The 20,290-nt window shown below is 38.2% G+C and overlaps 3 protein-coding genes across 5 annotated transcripts; 2 read left to right on the top strand and 1 right to left on the bottom strand.

The window, feature by feature from the left end:
• Window positions 1-464: 464 nt before the first annotated feature.
• rnaseka (ribonuclease, RNase K a) lies at window positions 465-4,283 on the bottom strand. Its single transcript, XM_062993197.1, has 3 exons — window positions 4,067-4,283; window positions 3,340-3,422; window positions 465-1,145 (listed from the first exon to the last, which is right to left on the bottom strand). Exons 1-3 carry the CDS (start codon window positions 4,139-4,141, stop codon window positions 1,004-1,006), a joined length of 300 nt encoding a protein of 99 aa, XP_062849267.1. The 5' UTR covers window positions 4,142-4,283; the 3' UTR covers window positions 465-1,003.
• Window positions 4,284-6,716: 2,433 nt separating this feature from the next.
• si:dkey-6n21.12 (schwannomin-interacting protein 1) lies at window positions 6,717-15,290 on the top strand. Of its 3 annotated transcripts, none has more exons than XM_062993196.1 (7): window positions 6,717-7,016; window positions 7,383-7,602; window positions 8,908-9,014; window positions 9,094-9,178; window positions 11,480-11,632; window positions 11,784-11,901; window positions 13,934-15,290. In XM_062993196.1, exons 2-7 carry the CDS (start codon window positions 7,396-7,398, stop codon window positions 14,032-14,034), a joined length of 771 nt encoding a protein of 256 aa, XP_062849266.1. In that variant the 5' UTR covers window positions 6,717-7,016; window positions 7,383-7,395; the 3' UTR covers window positions 14,035-15,290. The 3 variants fall into 3 exon arrangements, with proteins under 3 accessions (XP_062849266.1, XP_062849265.1, XP_062849264.1); XM_062993195.1 differs by having other exon boundaries at window positions 7,380-7,602; XM_062993194.1 differs by lacking the exon at window positions 6,717-7,016 and having other exon boundaries at window positions 7,031-7,602.
• Window positions 15,291-18,657: 3,367 nt separating this feature from the next.
• On the top strand, window positions 18,658-20,040 carry si:dkey-6n21.13 (P2Y purinoceptor 3). The gene has a single exon (XM_062993192.1). The coding sequence runs from the start codon at window positions 18,723-18,725 to the stop codon at window positions 19,998-20,000; it is 1,278 nt and encodes a 425-aa protein (XP_062849262.1). The 5' UTR covers window positions 18,658-18,722; the 3' UTR covers window positions 20,001-20,040.
• Window positions 20,041-20,290: the final 250 nt, after the last annotated feature.

The following is a 20,290-nucleotide window of genomic DNA, read 5'->3' as shown; positions in this document are numbered from 1 at the left end:
ACTTAGAGCAACCCTGACCAGGATAAAGCAGTGGTAAAACATACATTGACTGAATGAATGTTTCTAAATCCTGTGCCGAATGTACCACCCCCACCCCGACCACGGAGAGCAACACAATATTAAATGCGCCCTCTGATGTGCATGTCACCAGCCGCTTCTTTACACCTGCCAAAGGAAGAGTTTCACAGAGAGCTGTATTGCATAGGGAGAGCCATGCAATTTCCTCCTTGAGCTTATTCACCCATTGTGCAGGTACCAGGACGAGATTCAAACTCAAGAGCTCAAAAGCTTAGTGGTGGTGGGATAGTACATTGGATTGCTAAATCACCTGAGCACCATGTATACATTTCTAAATATGCTATTGGGATGCATTGTACTAAATGAATACAAACATATGTACAAATAAAATAAATAACCTGAAGATGCTGTAAAGCTCCTAATCATCAATACAAGTCAGACTGAGATACTGGGAAATAATATATTTATTTCTGTAATTAGTTAATTGTTAAAATTATATGATCAGTTGTTAACAATTTATATAAGATTTAATTTCCTTGTTTAAACAAAACCTAAATGCATACAAACAAAGTCTCACATTTACACCTAATCTGATTCAAAACTGTGATACTGTCAGCAGCCAGACATCACAGAGGCACGTGTTTCATTAAAAAGGCAACAGTATACAAGGTGTAAAGATGTAAACAGTGCAGTAAGGCACAACAAATAATTGCTGTTACACACAAGTTACACAAAAAAATCATTCTTCCATTAGACCAATCCTTTGCATAAGGCACACAGAATTTGTTTATGATATAAACTGTAAAATATTTTACAATCAGAAAAGGCACACTTTACTTTGGTCCTGATTCCACCTGATTTTATCTTTAACACCTATAAGATATCAAAACATGGGTACCTCTAATCAAAATTAACTTGAGCGATGTGGAAATACAAAGATATCACATTCACTGTGCATAAGGTTGTTCTCAGCCACTAGATGGTGCTAATGCACAAGATAATCGTTCCGTTTATTCAGGCGAACCTGAATGAAAGACACTAAGGCAACCACCACATAGATTCCTGCAGCGATGAAGCAGTTGTAACCAACTTTGTCGTAAACAGCATAAATCCTCTCAGGGCTTTGTCTGTATGCAACAGAAAGAATGTTAGAAACGAAACGAAATTCAGTTTCGTTGTTTAGTTCAAAATCTTTTAAGTTACACACAAATAACACCTAAATAATGTTCATACATTAAAACTAAATCTAAATATCTCTTGTCATGTGTTCAACATGTCTGGATGTAAAAGACCAGCTACAAAAATGTTGACATCAAGATAGCATTTGGTGTGTTGGGTTTTATTTACCAAAGACTAAAAGATGTTAAAACAGTAAAACAGTGATGTAAAATATGGGAAAATAACCATATAATGTTAATTGTACATAACCGCAATTAGAAAAAATGCAAATACAAACAGAAGGCAGTGTTGTTGGGATTAAATACTGTTTACCTCCCAGCATTAACATTTAGGTATTTGAAAATTCCTACAACACTTCTCTACATTACATACTAATACTAAAACAAACCACACTACAATGTCCAATTACAATTACAATGGTAGGGTCACTGTAGGGTTGTGAATGATCCACCACTCAAACATCATCTGGTCAGTGGGGGACCTATGAGGGTCCGTTTTGATTGATAAATGGAGTACAGAAGGTGACAGAGTGTACAGAGCGACACAGGTTTCATGTTTAATCAGTGATTTTTTTACTAAATGTAGGCAGCGTTTTCGAATCTCGGCCCTGCCATCCGGCTGGGCTGGGCACCTACATGAACGACAGGCTGTTGTTCACACAGGGTGGGAAGCCGGACCTCCTCATAACTGATGCACAGAGTCGAGGAATAATGCGTTGATCAGGGTGTGGCTCTCTGTACACAAAGCTGATCCGCATATGAACTCGTCTCATGGAGTTGAAAAGATGCAGTTGCGGCGCTCCTCAGTCAGCAGTGGAAGGTAGTATCGTTAGAGGGGAAGCGTAATCAAGTTTCCAAGATAGCCCCCGCTCACGTTTGAGTTTTTTCCTACTTTTTTCCTTTCTTGTAAGTACTTAAGTTTTACTTTTTGTTAGCTAGTGTTTTTCTTATTGATAATTGTCTATATTAGATATGCATGAGTACCGATACTGGTATCGGGTATTTGCCCGATACCGCGCTACAAGGCTCCGATACTAAACATCCGATACCGTGTACCTAGTGCACGTTGCTGCGTTATGCCTAGTTCACACTACACGATTTTTGTCCTGATTTTCGCTCGGCGACTGGTCGCCGCTAGATTTGCCGGCTCGGGAGCAACTCGGCGTTCGCTCGGCGATCAAAACTCGGCTCTCGATCGCTAAGTGTGAACTACCCAACAACTCGATCCGACCGGCTCGCCGACCGCTCGAGTTTTCTAGCACGTCAGATATCTGATCTGAGATGTGCGACTGGGAATGAGTGACATGTCGAACAGCCAATGAGAACGCAGGATACGGTGTGAGGGGAAACGCAGGACAGGAGTGTAAACAGGTGGGACAGGGGGATAATATAGTTTATATCAGAATACACCGGCACACACACGTTTTACAGTATTTCTGACCTGATCGTTCTCTACAAAACATAACAACAAAACACCAACATTACAAAAATATTTATTAACCTCCAACTCACTACAGAACAATCCATGTTATTCGTTTTGCCAAATCCACTCAGATTCATTTATTTTTCCTCCTTGATTTCATCACGTCAGTGCACAAACACTTTGATCACTTGCTACTTGTTGACGTGCATTTTTGGACGTGGTATCATTAAACTTCTCGTCACTTCTCACGTGTGTTTTTATTTAAAAAAAACGGTATTCTAAATAGATATTGGTATCGGCAAGTACAAAAGTACATGTACATGTACTCGGTTGGGAAAAAATGGTATCGATGCATCCCTAGTCTATATTATATATTGTATACTTTAAACTGTTAATTTGTCTATTTTTTGTACTGAGTGCCCTGCTATCCCTTTGCTGCTGCAACACTGGGAATTTCCCCACTGTGGGACTAATAAAGGTTTATCTTATCTTAATTGGATATGACTAGACTAGGAAAAACATTGGGGGAAAAATTGCAAAAAATAAAGTGGCCTTCATTTATTTATTTATCATTGGACTATGACTAAATCAAAAGCTGTGTAAAATGACGACTCAATAAGCTACTTCTCCATCATGTTTCTGGTGTGGCAAGAATGAGCCAGTTAATACTACACACTCTTTCCATACTGACAGTGATAGAGCACATGATGGGAAACTCACTGGCCATGAATGTCTTCCTCTGTGAACGGCACATCCTCAATCAGCACAGCTGCATGAATACTGAAGAAAATCCCCAGCATTGCCTAAAAGAAGAACAGAGAGCAGAAATGTGTGTCAGACCTGACGGCTTAATTTATCCTGCATACAGACAGATTATGACATTTTATCTTTGAACAACATGAAGCATATTAGTACGTTGTTTGGCCACCACTACAGTTTACAATATAAATATTCGAATTTTAATCAATATGTTAAGTCTTACTTACTATGACGTTTTCTATTAAAGGTACAAGTGAACCCAAATCATGCAGTCAACGGAATTGTAAGCTATTCACTACAAACTGTTTAATTTTGTGGAGAATTGTCATCTGCTATCCTTCTTTCAGGGCAGTTGTAGTCTAGCGGTTAAGGTACTGGACTAGTAAGCAGAAGGTTGCTGGTTCAAACCCCACCACCGCCAGGTTGCTGCTGTCAGGCCCTTAAGCAAGGCCCTTAACCCTCAATTGCTTAGACTGTATAAGCATAATGTTCACCCTGTGTTACACTTTATGTTCCCAAAGTTAAATAATAACGAATAATTACTCTTTTAAATACTGATATTGGCTGTGTAACCTCAAGCACCCGACAATAACTGTCTTCAATAGTGTGTAACAAGTAATAACTCCAAGATAATAGATTAACTGTAGTTCAAATGTAATTGTAGTTAAAAGATAAAACACAATCTTACCAGCATTATAACTCCCCAGATGCTCAACACGAGCATACATGCAGCCAACTTCGGTCCACAAAATATAAAAGGCATTTTGTATAAATTTGAATTGTTTGGCAAAGCTTTTTACAGTGACGTGCAACTTCATAAACTTTAAATCGCATTTATATAATTTAAACTCTAGTTCTATTCGACTTTTTCATGTGTGCTGGAATGTCAACACTCTAGCTAGAGGATCAGCTGACTTGATGTAGAAACTCTCCAAAAGCGGAAGTTAGACAACACATTTCAAAACAAAAGTTTCTTCGTCGCCGCTATTATTATTATAATTAGTATTATATATTTATTTATTTATGGCCCCATCTGTATACAACCCAAATCAGAAAAAAATCGGAACAGTATAAGAAATGCAAATAAAAAACAGAGGGTATGTACATTTACTTTGACTTTTATTTTATTGCAGACAGTATGCAGTAAAATACCTTCAACTTCAATTCATCTGCATTTCAGGCCTGCAACACATTCCAAAAAATGGGACTTTAAAGCATGAACCACTTTCTCATGTTGCCAGTTTCAGGTGTTTTTCATTGTGTATTTGTATATAACTTTTTTTGCTTCTGTTCTTATTTATTGTATGTGTAAGCACCGTTGGATTGCTACTCAATTTCGTTGTACACTGTGCAATGACAATAAAGGCATCTTATCTTATCTTATCATCTTATCTTATCTTATCTTCTTATCTTATCTTATCATCTTATCTTATCATCTTATCTATTCTTATCTTATCTTATCATCGTCCCATGTTTCCTGCAAACATGTCTTGAGGTGTGCAGCAGTATGGAGATGTCACTGTCACATTAGTCGTTTAAACATCCCCCACACTTTCTCTACTAGGGACAGGTAAAGTCTGCAGGCAGGCCAGTCCAGTACCCGTACCCCCTTTTTCCACAGCCATGCCTCTGCAATGTGTGCAGTCTTGTTGAAACAATGCATTGATGTTCCTGGAAAATATGTCTTTAAAGCAACATGTTGCTCTAAAATCCTAATGAACGTTTCTGCATTAATGCTGCCATCACATAAGTGTAAATTACCAATGCTAAAAGGAGATCATGGCTTTTGGACTTGTTCTGGATGGTCCTTTTCGTCTATGGTCAGAGCACAAGATGTCTGTTCTTTCCAAAAAAAGATAAAATACTAATTCATCTGACCACAGTACACATTTCCACTGAGTAATGGGCCATTTCTGATGCTCTTAAGCTCAGAGAGGGTGGCACGTGGCTCAGTGGGTAGCACTGTCGCATCACAGCAAGAAGGTCCTGGGTTCGATCCCCAGGTGGGGCGGTACAGGTCCTATCTGTGTGGAGTTTGCATGTTCTCCCTGTGTCTGCGTGGGTTTCCTCTGGGTGCTCCGGTTTCCTCCCACAGTCCAATAACATGCAAGTGAGGTGAATTGGAGACACTAAATTGTCCAGGACTGTGTTTGATAAACCTTGTGAACTGATGAACCTTGTGTAATGAGTGACCATTCCTGTCATGAATGTAACCAACGTGTAAAACATGACGTTAAAATTCTAATAAACAAATATAAACAAACAAGGCAACTTAATGTACTTTTCTGCATTATTGCTGCCATCACACAAGTGTAAATTACCTTTGCTAAGGGCACTGGCACAGCCCCATACCATAATAGATCCTTGCTTTTGGACTTGCTCTGGATTGTCCTTTTTGTCTTCGGTCCAAAGCACACAACATCTGTTTCTTTCAAAAAAGATAAAATACTGATTCATCTGATCACAATACACATTTCCACTGAGTGATGAGCCATTCCAGATGTTCTTAAGCTCAGAGAACTTGAAACTGCTTAACATAAGGGTTCTTTTTTGTACAGTAAAGTTTTAAATGACATTTGTGAACGTAACTCCGTATTGTAGTGCTTGACAGAGGTTTGCCAAAATAATCCCTTGCCCATGTGGTTATATAAACTATTAATGAATGACCGTTCTTGATGCAGTGCCATCTGAAGGATCGGAGATTTCTTGAATCGCTTAATGATATTATGCACTGTAGAGGGAGAGATATACAAATACCTTCCCATCTTTCTATGAGCAACAGTGTTTCTAAACATAATTTAATAATTTTCTCTTGACAAACCCGAGATGCTCTGCCCATCTTTGCTCCTTAAAGACGCAACTTTATGTGGACCCTGCTTATGTACCAAATCATGATTACAATCACCTGTTGATATTACCTGTTTGAAATCAAATTATTATTATTATTTTTTTATTTTTTTTTTATCTCATTACTAGCCCTACATTGTCCCAACTTTTTTTGAAATGTGTTGCAGGCATGAAATGCAGGAATTGATGTATATTAACAAATTAAGTTGACCAGACAAAACATTAAATATATTGGGTTCAAACTGTCAGTAATGAAGTAAAAGTCAAAGTAAAGGCAAACACTGCGTTTTATTCGTATTTTCCATACTGTCGCAACTTCTCCACTTTTTGGGGTTGCAAATTCGAAGCTTTAAGCTTTACTATGGTATTCAGTTTAGGTTAAATTACCCACTTGTTGCTACAAAAGAAACAAATCTGCAGTGGAAGAGTGAAATCGGATACCCCCTGCTTTTGCTCACAGGTTTGCCTCCTCCCCTCAACTGGGACAAAACGTTGCGAAATTCCTCACGATTTCAGCCAGTACTGAGAAGTGTCTTTGTTTGGATATTTAGGCTCACACATTCGGCTTCTTAAACTTTTTCTAAACAGATGTTTAGTTCTGTTAAATATGCTGTTTACGAAGGAAGTCGGGGGAAAAGTCTAAAGAAAGAAGTGTGCAAACAGCGGACTGGCTGTCGCGTAACGGTACAACAGGAGATTTCCTAACTTGTGGAAAACTATGGGAACTTAAGACTTTTTTGACAAAACAAATATCATATGCTCCTGCGGTAAGGCTCAAAATAATCATATAGGTATGTAAGCTGTTTTCTTTACGATATTAAAGATGATTACATGGCATTAAAACACGACTTGACAGTTCTTAAGTGGCCTACGTGGCTGAGCATGGACTACTAGGTTGGGCTAGTGCAGTGGAGAAGCTGCTCCTTTTAGTTCAGTTGTTCAATAAACATGTTTGGGTTCATCCTGGTCCACTGAACAAGCGCTGGCTTGCCCCCTCAAATAGCACAACTATTGTGACTTCTTTTTATACCTGAGTAATCCACTGTACAAGTACTGACTAATTCTTTCCCTTTTTCCCAGGTGTGTTTTTAGTAGGTACCAAAAAGTGTTCCACTATTCCATAAAACATTGTAATCTTGTTAAATGTGTCTCAGAAGTGTTGTAGGGCTGATGGATGGGACAAAGGAAAGAGAGAGGGAAAGAGGAGAGGAAAAGGAAAGTGATGAGACTGAGGAGGATGCTGAGGGAGCGGCCTTGTTGTGGCAAGAAGGCTCCTCTGAAGATGACCTGGGATTACCCATCATGCACTGGGAGGCCCTGAGCTTGCGCATCGCCCAGCTCGAAAAACAAGAAGAGGAACGGAGAGAGAAGAACAAGGTTAGATGTCATATTTATGTAAAACATACCATTTTAATGGACATTACATACTATGTGGGTGTTTGTTTATTAGGATTTTAACGTCATGTTTTACACTTTGGTTACATCCATGACAGGAAACGACAGTCACTCACCACACAAGGTTCATCAGTTCACAAGGTTATATCGAGCACAGTCATGGACCATTTAGTGTCTCCAATTCACCTCACTTGCATGTTTTTGGACTGTGGGAGGAAACCGGAGCACCCGGAGTAAACCCATGCAGACACGGGGAGAACATGCAAACTCCAGGGGATCAAACCCTGGACGTTCTTGCTGTGAGGCGACAGTGCTACCCACTTAGCCACTTGCCGCCCCTATGTGGGTGTCTTATACAGGGTTTGCCACATGTTTGGGAACCACATATGTAATTCACAGCTTTTTGGGTTGGTCACATGACAGTGACCAATTTGGGAGGGCAAGGCTAGAACATGCTCTCTTTACGCCATGTGCATCCAGCCTGCCACATGTTGCTGTGGCTCCTGTGATGTCTTTAAACAGTTCAACCTACTTGAAGAAAAGCCGCCTTATAATCATATAAGCTGTCAGGCGGGGCAGCATGACTGGTAGGGAAAGTATGAATGTTGTTCCTCCCAGTCAGCAAGTATTACCAATTAGCAGTCTTTTCTCAACCAGGAAAATCATTTGATTAAGGGGCACTCGGGTGGCACAGTGGTCTAAAGCGCTAGCCCAACACAGCTGGGATCTTAAGCTCTTGAGTTTGAATCCCAGCTTTACTATTGACTGGCTGGGCACCTACACAGACACATTTGGCTGTGTGCCTGTAGGTGGGGAGGGACAATGGTCGAAGCAGGGTTCCTTGTCACTTTAGACTGGCCTGCCTGCAATCCTGACCTGTTTCCCATTAAAACATGTGGTGCATAATGAGGCAAATAATATGACAACAGAGACTCTGTTAGGCAGTGTTATATCAAGCAAAAATGGGAATAAATTCCACTTTACAACTACAGCAATTGGTGTCTTCAGTTCTAAAACAAAAACATTCTTGAAAGGTCATGAAAAAGTGTTAAACATGCCCTGTAACAACTTCCTTTTTTCAGCCATCAAATTTGGAATGAGCGTATATATACAAAAAAGTTCAAAGTGGTCAAAATATATCTGCTAATTGTTTTTAGTTAAATTATTGGCATTTTTTTATAGAATTTTTAGGTTTGTAAAACAATATATACAGATTGTCACTTGTATGTAGTGTAATATGTAAATAACCTAAATATCTATATCTACATGTTTTTATTTGTTTCTAAGGATCTACCTCAGTGGAAACAGAGCTGGCCTGAATTATATGATCTTAACAGACATAGAGACAGCTATGAGGATGTGGACGACAGCCGTCTGACTGCACTGACATCACGGTACACACTAGATCAATTCTTCTCAGCTTAATTTCTTTATTTACAAAAGTGTGTGAATATTAACAGTTCTTTATTTTAGACTTCAGAGTCGAATGAATCTGCAGCTCTGCTTCATCAACAACAGTGAAAGTGAGGATGATGAGGAACAGGACGGGAAAAAAGAGGTTTCTAATGTTTCTTTCTTCTTAACCTTTAAAGTTCAAATGTGACACATTTTCAGTTTGATTTACTAAATAAAATATTCTATGTTTATACATTGTATTAAAACTACCTTATAATAATTGTGTGTGTGGGGGGGGCAGCATATATCAAGTCTAGCACTAAGGCATATCCTTTAAAACCATTAAAGCACATACTCAGAAGACTTTGAGTATGTGGATTTGAGTCAACTCTGAATGACTGTGTGTGCGCTTGTGTTTGTGTGTGTATCCTTAAATGTGTAAATAGTGTCCAAAAATGTGTCCAAAAAAGAGTAAATAAAACACACAATGGCAAAAGTTAACCAGCTACCAGCATGTAATGTAAAGTAGGGCTGGGTGATTTTCACGATTAATTCGGTTAATTCGCATGAACGTTTTCACCCGATGTTAGAAATGTGACAATCGCGATTGTTTACATACTTTATATTTTAATTAAAATACTAACATGTCACGAGGCAGAAACTGACCAGATGCTTGCGGAATATAAATCAGGGAAAGTTTAATATAAAAAGGGCAAAAACAGTGTACAAAATCAGGTAGAGTCCAAAACCAGCGAAAACTAAAACAGTAAATGGAAGACAAGTGTCATACACGGCAACGGTTAGATTTAAGCAATAGAACATGAGAGGGAGTGTGTTATCGCGAATAACATCACGGCTGTGATTCGGTCGCAGCCTTGATGTTATTCGCAATAACACACAACCTCAAGTGTTCTATTGCTTTTATACAACAGTTTTTACAAAATAAAGAAAGAAAATAAATCAAAGAAGCCCTGAATTTCATATTAAATATGCTTTAATATTGACAATACCTTCTGCCAAAACGTAGTTCCACAACGAATATAAAGTTTAACACTACAAAGCAAACATCCCAAGTTGCAAAAACTCATTTTAGGGAAGTAAGAACAACAAGAGGAAAAAGGCAAGAACCTCCAAAGGGAAAAAAGGAAATAAAAAACCTCTCACACACACCAAAGGATTATGGATGATAACAGAACTTTTATGAGCTGCTAACTGGGCTATTAAGCTAACTGTTCGCGTCACAAACACATTAAAGTTCCCTACATAGTGCACTAGATTGTGTATCAGATCACGGATTTATGTTCCCTACATAGTGCACTAGATTGTGTATCAGATCGCGGATTTATGTTCCCTACATAGTGCACTAGATTGTGTATCAGATCGCGGATTTATGTTCCCTACATAGTGCACTAGATTGTATCAGATCGCGGATTTATGTTCCCTACATAGTGCGCTAGATTGTGTATCAGATCGCGGATTTATGTTCCCTACACAGTGCGCTAGATTGTATATCAGATAATGGATTTAAAACGAGATCGGGAAAAAGTCTGTGTCGCCTGCGTGCGCGTTTGTGTGCATGAAGCTTGTCGTTACTGGCAACGCGTCAGCGGAGTAATACAGTTGTGGTGTGAAAAGGCCGTGCTGTTATCACGAATATCAGCACAGTTAGAACGCTTCTCAACCAATCAGATTGTAAGGTCGGAACTACCTGTTGTATAATCAGTAATAAGAACCGCAAACACAATCGGCTAAACGAGACACACAAACAGAGTTCAAATAAGATTCACTGAATCAAACACCGCTGAACTGAATCAGAACTCCGGAGCCGATGAGCGCGATCAGGATTGACTGACCGGGGACATGTGATAGTCACGTGACAGTCCGTGGGAGCATGGGAATTGTAGTCTATATTGTTAGAAGCGGAACTTGCCCCCTCCATCCACCCCCCAGTCACAAGAAGACAAAATCAAAGCTGAGCAGAGTGATTACTTGATTACTAGATACTGATACAGACTCACTTCACTTCACAGGCTTGTGTTCCTTTTAAGAAACCTGTAAAGAACTTTTTGTGGTTTTGCACTTTTCTTAATGTAAGGAGGTTCTGCTGCACAATATTGAAAGTAAGGGTTGTTTGTGAGCTATTCTTATAAAGGATATAGCTAATTAAGATGTCTATTTTGTTTTAATTATTGTTATATCGTTATAAAGTTTGAGTCTCTTGAAATGATAATTATAGGTGGTGCTGTTACTATTTTTCACTTCTGCAGTCTTTTAAATTAAAATGCAAAATGAAAAAAGAAATTTGAGTCGTTTTTCGATTGCATTATACAAGAACAAAACAATCGTAATCGACAATCGGTAATAATATTAAAATAATCGATTTTTTGCAAAATCGCCCAGCCCTAATGTAAAGGGCTAAGAAAGTTCTGGTATTGTATCTGCATTATAATTATTTGTGTTACAGCTTGCCAAACAGTCCGGTCAGCAGCAGATGCAGCAATTGCAGCAGTGTTCTAGTACTTCGTCCAGCATCAAAGCCAAATCCAGTGGATTTAAAAAGGAGGTCAAAGCTGCACTTAGCAGACTGAGACACAAGCTGAAGCTGGAACAAAAACAGGTAAATGGCCCAAATACAAGTTGACAATATCAAGATCTATTTCACTTGTGATTCCTCACTTTTAAAATCATACTTCACATACTTAAAATTCATATAAACCTCCAGGTATGTTTGTGACCAGAATTATTAGTTCCTGATTGTTTTGTTATAGACCATACCCCACAGTGAGGCAGTCAAACAAAGAACACAGTATACACGCACAGACTTGCAGAATTTCAGCGTAAAGGAGTTAAAGGCATTGAAGACCACACTAAGCAAAGACATTCATAGTAAGTGTTTATTAATAAAGTAATACACTGTTGTATTTTTCTTTAAAATTAGAGGAAGACTATCATGTATCCTTCTACATCATGTAATGAATTGCTTAATGCACATGCTTAAACACATTTAGAATTTGAGCCTGCAACACCCTCTTAAAAAGTTGTGACAGAGGCAAAATAAGAGTAAAAAGTTTATAGAATATTCATGTTACAGTGTTCCACAATAAGCAAGTGAATTGGTAACAGGTTAGGGAATCATTGGAAATTAAAGGATGATCCACCAAAGGGTCAGTCTTCACAAGCAATGATGGGTCATGGCTCACCACTTTTTTGCCAAACAGAGGAGAATCAGATGATAGTGACCACAGACTGTTAAGCAGCTGAAGTCTTGTATCAAGTAAAAATGGACAAAAATTCCACTTAAAACTACAACAATTAGTGTCCTCAATTCCCAGCCATTAAAATCTAAATGTGTTTATATTTACAAAATACAATAAAGTTAATCAGGGAAAACACTGGAAATCTTTTGTCTACTTTTATCGGGTTTAATAAAGAAGCATGAGTATTAACACAGATCTAACATCGATTATCACATTTTTTTCTTTTTATTGCATTTTACAAAACATCCGTACTTTTTCTGGAAATGGAGATTGTAGAAAATAAACACATACAATGTAGGTGTAAATCATATTGCTAAAATACCAACAGAGTGTAATCACGCTAAATGTTCATATTGAAAATTTGGCCCTGGCAAATGTGTGGACATCACTGGTCAGTTAATATATATTTCAAATATGTTAAATAATAAACATAAACACATGTTAATGTACAGTTACTTCATAACCTTACATTTGTAAAGTATAAGATCTTAATTACTCATTAGGCCTTATTGACTAATTATGAATCATGCAGGAGGGCAATAATATTGATTAGGAACTGTCAACAAATAAACATTTTTGGCAAAACCGCTATATATTTAATGATTTTCACATAATGCCTCATCCTGCTCAGCATTGTGATGGGTCTGGTGTCACCAGGAAGCCCTGGTTGCATGTCACTAATCCATTACAGGATTACCTCTTTGAAACTGACACTTTTTGTCTTACATCCTGAAACCAAAACTTCCACATTTTGCCTCACAACAGTCAAGTATTGAGGAGGGAAACTCTTCTGAAAATTATTTAAAAAAAATGAAAAACTAGAATAATAAGGGTTGGAAATTTGATCAGTCATGTTTTACCCTGATTTGCACACCCCCTGATTTAGTAATTTGTAGAGCCACAATATTTGCCCATTCTTGCAGAATTATTTAAGTTCAATTAAATTGTACACTGATCAGCCATAACATTAAAACCACCTTTTTTTCTACACTCACTGTCCATTTTATCAGCTGTCTTTTTTAGCCTGCTTTCACCATGTTCTTCAATGGTCAGGACCCCCACACAGCAGGTATTATTTAGGTGGTGGATCATTCTCAGCACTGCAGTGACAATGACATGGTGGTGGTGTGTTAGTGTGTGTTGTGCTGGTATGAGTGGATCAGACACAGCAGCCACCCAAATAATACCTGCTCTGTAGTGGTTGTTGTCATGGTGGAGAGTAAACCTCCTGCCCATATTTAGCTGGCTAGCAAAGGACCACATGTTTTACTCAAGAATTTTAATGTACGTAGCATTTATTTTCCTGCAATCAAAAGAAACATCCTAATAATGTTGCCACCACCATGCTTTAAAGTAGATATGGTGAATTTGCGGTGGTTTGTTGTGTTTGTTTTTTCTCAAACTGCTTAGAATTCAGTCCAAAAAGTTTATGCTTGGTCTCATCTGAGCATAAAACATTTTGCTCGTACCTTTGGTTGTACCTGAGTTTATAATAAGTACACTAAGGGCCTGACTATTTATCGTTACAAGGTATATTACTAATTTAATTTAAATAATGTATCAGATTTTAAATGTACAGTAACATTCATGCAGCAGAAAGCTATACCTGCACTTAGGTAATGTTAGTCATGTTTGTGTGTGTATGTGTGTGTTTATTATAGTCCTCAGCTCAGAACTGGTGGGTCGACTTCTCACAAGAGACCAGCTAAGAACTGAGCAGGATGCCATGTTACTGGAAATACAGGATATGACATCACTCTGACAGAAGCGGTCACTTCCGTTAAAACTAATGCTACAGTGACCACAGAAGCTACAAACCTGTGACATCTGCCTGAAGCAATAAGTTGTACTGTGAAAGGTTCAAAACAAAAAAGGACTGTTTAAACTGCACAGATTTGTTTTAAAGTGTGCCTTCGTTTTATCTGCATTATTATTTTTATTAACATTTAAATATAACGGTGTAAGGATCTAAAGCATTGGTAAGCTGCTAATACAGTCTTAGGACCAATCTTTTTTCAGCATCAAATACTTTAGTCATGTCATATTTAAACCTCACTGAAATAACTTTGCTAATGTGCTTTTTCTTTAACTTGGTAGTTAGAAAACAATTATTACCAGGAGTGTTTGTATTTGTAACAGTATTTTTCACATCTGTGTATGTGGGTTGTTTAAACCTATCTTGAACAATTCTACATATTACATATTTTTTATGTTTAAAATGAGGGATGTGTGTTACCCTAAAAATTCAGTAAGGTCCTATTTGATTCAGTCTGCCGGACAGCTCAGGCACTAATTTAGAGTTTCTGCAGGCATCTGAAAAATTGTAATTGGTCTGCTATTTTTGTTTACTAAAATTTAATATGTTTTCAAGCCACATAGTCTTAAACGTAAGTATACAACAATTTCTCAGGGGCTAAGCCTGAATACACAAGGACATTTTTGGCATCTTTATGTAAATGCATTTATGTGCATTGCTGTCAGGTTGTAGGCATGTTTGTAGGTGAAGATAATTTTCTGATTATATATTCTTAAACTGCAGACTACATAATTAATAGTATTAAAAGAGGAACCGTCACAAACATTTCTGTAATTAAACATATTTGGAATTAAAAAATGATTACATTTTGTTAAATTTAGATATACTGCTGTCTTATGAGAAGGGGCTAGTTCATTCCTTATTTATGCTGACACATTAATTCTTGGAAGATCTGTCACTGCTAGAAACAGGCGTATGTAATGCACTCACTCACTTACTTTCTTAATTGCTTATCAAATTAAGGCCGGGGGGAGGGGGGGGGGACTATCCCAGCTTTTCAATGGGCGCAAGGCACACAGTAACTACCCTGAACTGATCGCAGGACAGACACACATACACACACACACATACACACACCCATTCACCTATAGGGCCCATATGTAAAGCAGTTTTTGGAAATTGCTTTGGAGAGCAAATGTTTGCATTTTTAAGGCTTTGGCATTATACACTGTTTTTCTTTATTAAAAACATTGTACCACTAATGGTGATATTTCAATGTGTAATATAATTAATATGGTTTGATGCATAATACAGTTCTTGACACAACTACATGCTTGAAATGACATCATAAAAGAATGAGTAGATTAGTTTATAGGAGTCATTAAAAATGTGACTGCAGACAACCTGCATGACACTTTTTTTTTACTTGCCACTTGCAACCGTCAGGATAATATACAGTACACCACTAATGTTACTCAAAAGTATTTACATAACCTGCTCTAAATTGTCTTGGAAAATACACTTCAGGTTTCTTTTAACTGCAGTGACTATTTGAGTTGAATTTAAAACATCCAAATAGAATACAGTATATTAACAGTATGTTATATAGTGTTAGTTAATTAACTTACACTGATAGATCATTATTCCTCTTCTACATTTGGAAATTAAAAAGCCAGAAGAGAGTGAGTGTGTGTGTGTGTGTGTGTGTGTGTGTGTGTTTGCTTTTTAGTAAGAGTTTGTATCTTAAAAAGGACAGCTCAGCAGAAGTAGAGGAAAGACTGTAGACAAGGGGAGGGACTGATGAAAAAGCAATGGGAGACCATGAAGAGCAAGGGATGCGTAGAATGGTCCACAACAGGTATGACGTACAGCAGAGGTAAAGGTGAAGCAACAGATTACAATTCTGCAATGAGTTAGAGAACTAAATATTCTTACTATTTTTGTCTTTTCATCTGCACCTCCTTGTCATCTTTAGTGATTATGGTTTAACGATGAAATTAGTTTGGTTTGCTCTTAATTTTCACTTTGGGATTTGGAATTCTCTCAAAAAACGATCTCTTCTGTTACACGGGTAAGTTTTTTCAGTTTGTAATGTAACAATAGGGGATGGTGGCCTGGGTGATTATGTGCCCTGTAATGTACTATGAGTATTTAGTAATACCATGTTCATGACTTGGTTGTTTTTCATACTTAAGAAATAGATTTTGTTTCTAAATAAATGTTGTTTTTTTATTTGGGCAACACGGGGACTTTATAATATGTATTGTTAATGGTCTTTATTCCTACTTGGGCACAAATCCTTTAAAGCATGCTTGAATTAACTTTTTGCTCTGTTGACTAAGTGTGTTGTGTTTTTTTAAGTGCTGAACAATATAGACTTTTGCCTTATAGCTACTTACCCTAATGCTCTGTCAACATATACAGCAGGATAAGCATTGTATAGATAGTGTTTAAATGATATTTACTTTTTGAATTGAACCATGAAAGTGTATTGAACAAAGAAGTACTGCAAAAAGTCACTTAAGAGAGGTTAAAGGAGAGGTCCTGTAGTTTTTAAATTACAGTAAGATAAAGTAAGATAGGATAAAGTAACATGATGGTTGGGAAGACAGGGAGATGGATGGACGATGGAACACAGGGGAAGTGTGGTTACTCATTGATTAGTTACTGAAGTGAAAAGAGTCTGAATCAGCAGCATATACTCATGCAAAAGGGCAAACAGCACCACAGATTGTGAAAGAAAGGGGAGGGGTGAGAGAAGGAAAGAGGGAATCTGGTAAACCAGTAGACAGATATTCTGTTTTAAAATATGATGACATTGGCATGAAGGTAACAATGAAATAGACCCCCTAATTTGTGAATATTTATTTAAAAATAGAGATGTAATGTTAAGGGTAAGGCAGTAACAATGTGTGTAAGACACAAGACCTTTTTTTTTTTAGTAAAATCCAACATTTCCATTTATTTTTTGTTTTAAAGTTTACTTAAGCAATTGTTTTTTATTAGGATTTTAACGTCATGTTTTACACTTTGGTTACACTCATGACAGAAACGGTAGTTACTCATTACACAAGATTCATCAGTACACAAGTTTATATCGAACACAGTCATGGGCAGGTTTTAGTATCTCCAATTTACTTCACTTGCATGTCATTGAACTGTGGGAGGAAACCGGAGCACCCGGGGGAAACCCACACAGACACGGGAAGAACATGCAAACTCCACACAGAAAGGACCCAGACCGCCCACTTGAGCAATTAGTAACACTAAACTGTTTCTCTGTCGTGTAAATATGAGGTGACACACAGGCCTTATGCTCTTATACTCACTATGATAAGGTGCAGAGAATACAACAGTAATGTGGATCAGCTTTACACAGTTAAAAAAGTGCAAATTTTGAAAAGTTTAAGACAACTGGAGATGTTACAAACCTGCATGTACAGTAAAAAAACAATGGGGGAAATCTTCAAGGATTACAGCTGAGAAATTTGCAAGTATTTGTTAGGTCTTGGTGTGAGAACATGTCCCAAACTACAATCAGACATTATGTACATAAGCAGACGTTGTTTGAAAGGCTTGCCCGAAGAAGCACTCTGCTGCCAAGGACTGACAAACTAGAGGGCCTATAGTTTGCCAGATATTATTGTATTTTTCAGTGGGACCATGTTTAATGGTCTAATTAGACCAAAATGGAGCTTACTGACAACAAACACCAGATGTTGGGTAACTGCAGACACAAACATAGCCATGCAGAGTACCTTATCCCCACAGCAAAGGTTGCTGGTGGATTTGTAATGCTGTGGAGCTGTTTTCTTCAAAAGTCCTTGACAGATGATTAATCAACCACCTCGATTTGACCACCTTAGCCAGGAAGCCTAAACTGGGCTTGGTTTGATCTTTTACACCTGAAAATCAACACAAAATGGTTAATTGATCACAGAGGTTCTCTGACCTAAACCCTATAGCAACCCTGTGGGACATGCTGAAGAGGAGACTCCTTAAGCCTGGAACTGGTAATCTAAAGGTGTGGAAGGATTTTACGTATATAGAGGAATACTCTCAGATCCCTTACCATGTGTCCCCTAGACAGAGTGTAGTATTTTCATAGAATCTGTTCAATATTTTAAATATGGTTGGTAAATTTAGTATTTACCTAAAAATATGTATTATTTATTATTATTATTTTGCCAAACCTGAAGGGAGCCCTAGTGAACACTTGCATGTATGCCAATAATCTATATTTTGAATACTAAAGGTGATGCATGGTGGACATCTTCGGGCTAATATAGCTGTATTCAATTTGCCAAACCAAATTGTAATGTAGAAATTTGTATTAACATAACATATTGTTGGGCGGCACAGTGGCTTGGTGGGTAGAGCTGTTGCCTCACAGCAAGAAGGTCCTGCTTTTGATTCCTAGGTGGAGCGGGCCGGGTCTTTTCTGTGTGGAGTTTGCATGTTCTCCCCGTGTCTGTGTGAGTTCCCTCTGGTTTCCCCGGAATGAATAACATATTGTTTTATTTGAGTTTCACAATAAAGCAACATAATTCTGTTCATCAGCATTCTGCATAATTGTGTCTTTGTTTTATTATCTTTACAGAAAGTGAAGTCATGCGGCCAAGCTGGAAATCAAGTTAACCAAAAATCTAGGCCACACCAGGGAGGATGAGACAACGTTGCTCCTTAAATAAGCAATGCAGAATCAACCAGAAATGGTGACGGATGTTACCACAATTCTGTCTGAAACAGGGCAGGGAGATGACACTTACCTCCTTTCCTCTAACTTCTCTATTACTGCCTCCTGCAACATTGATGAGTCCTACAAATACATCTTCCTACCTATCTGTTACTCCTTCACATTTGTCTTCAGCATCAGCCTTAACTCTGTGGTGCTTTATCGGTCCTTTCGCCAAACCAAGCAATGGAATGCATCCCTAATCTACATGGTGAACTTGGCCACCACAGACTTTATGTACGGTCTTTCATTGCCGTTTCTTGTGGCTAGTTATATAATGCATGACAACTGGGTCTTCGGAGACTTTATGTGTCGCCTGGTGCGCTTTCTATTCTACTTTAATTTGTACTGCAGCATTTTTTTCCTCACCTGCATCTCTGTGCATCGCTACCTAGGGATCTGCCATCCTATGAAGACCATTACTCTGGAGACCAAGCGGGCTGTGAAGGCAACTTGTGTTATTGTGTGGCTTGCCGTCTTTGCACTCACATGCCCAATTTTTCGATTCGCGCAGACAGAATATCTCCCTCGTAGAAAGGATGCTGGAGCTTTAGAGTTACATGAAGTAAATGGTGACAGTTCAAAAGGTGAGCTGTTCCAGAACTGCTGGGATGATGCTATTGATAAGGAGTTTCAGGACTATGTTCCATATGGAATAACCCTTCATCTCTTGGGTTTCTTTGTGCCATTTAGCATAATTGCCTGGTGTTACTCACGTGTGGTTATGACAATATTTCAAACTCTGCACTCCCAACCTCCTGATAATGGACTCAGGACAAGGCAAGGAAGCAAGGCAGGGACAGAGGGAATGTCAATAATTCTGGGAGCTCATTCACCTTATGTGAACAGGCGTCGCAAGTCCATCAAGACCATCATAACTATTACACTTCTTTTTGCCCTGTGCTTTTTTCCCTTTCATGTTACACGTACAATTTTTTTGGTGTTGAAAGTAACCAGTAAAGTGCAGTGCCATACGATGCGAATGGTCTCCATTTGTTACAAAATTACTCGCCCACTTGCCTCGTTTAATGCCTGGCTTAATGCTTTGCTCTATTTCCTCACCAAAGAAAAAAGTGGGCCCTGCTGCCACAAACCACAACCTTCCCATCATGGGCTCCTTTGGCCTTTGAGGATGTTGGGGAAAGGAGGAAATGACGAAGATGAAGTTGAAGAGGCAGTTAACCATAAAAACATAAAACTTACAGTGGAAAACAACATTTTTACAGATGTTCCATAAGACAAAACTGAGGTTTTCAAAAGCTACTAAAGCTAGTAATGTATATGGAATATTAGTTCTATGAATTACTCTGATGTATAGTATGGTTTGGTTTGAATGATATGCTGACAATCTTATGAAAGCAATATACACCGATCAGCCATAACATTAAAACCACCTCCTTGTTTCTACACACATTGTCCATTTTATCAGCTCCACTTACCATATAGGAGCACTTTGTAGTTCTACAATTACTGACTGTAGTCCATCTGTTTCTATGCATGCTTTGTTAGCCCCCTTTCATGCTGTTC

The sequence above is a fragment of the Trichomycterus rosablanca genome, chromosome 4 (genome assembly GCF_030014385.1).
Source record: "Trichomycterus rosablanca isolate fTriRos1 chromosome 4, fTriRos1.hap1, whole genome shotgun sequence".
Lineage (NCBI taxonomy): Eukaryota > Metazoa > Chordata > Actinopteri > Siluriformes > Trichomycteridae > Trichomycterus > Trichomycterus rosablanca.
Note: the sequence above shows the minus strand (reverse complement) of the source record. Positions and strands in the feature narration are given on the sequence as shown.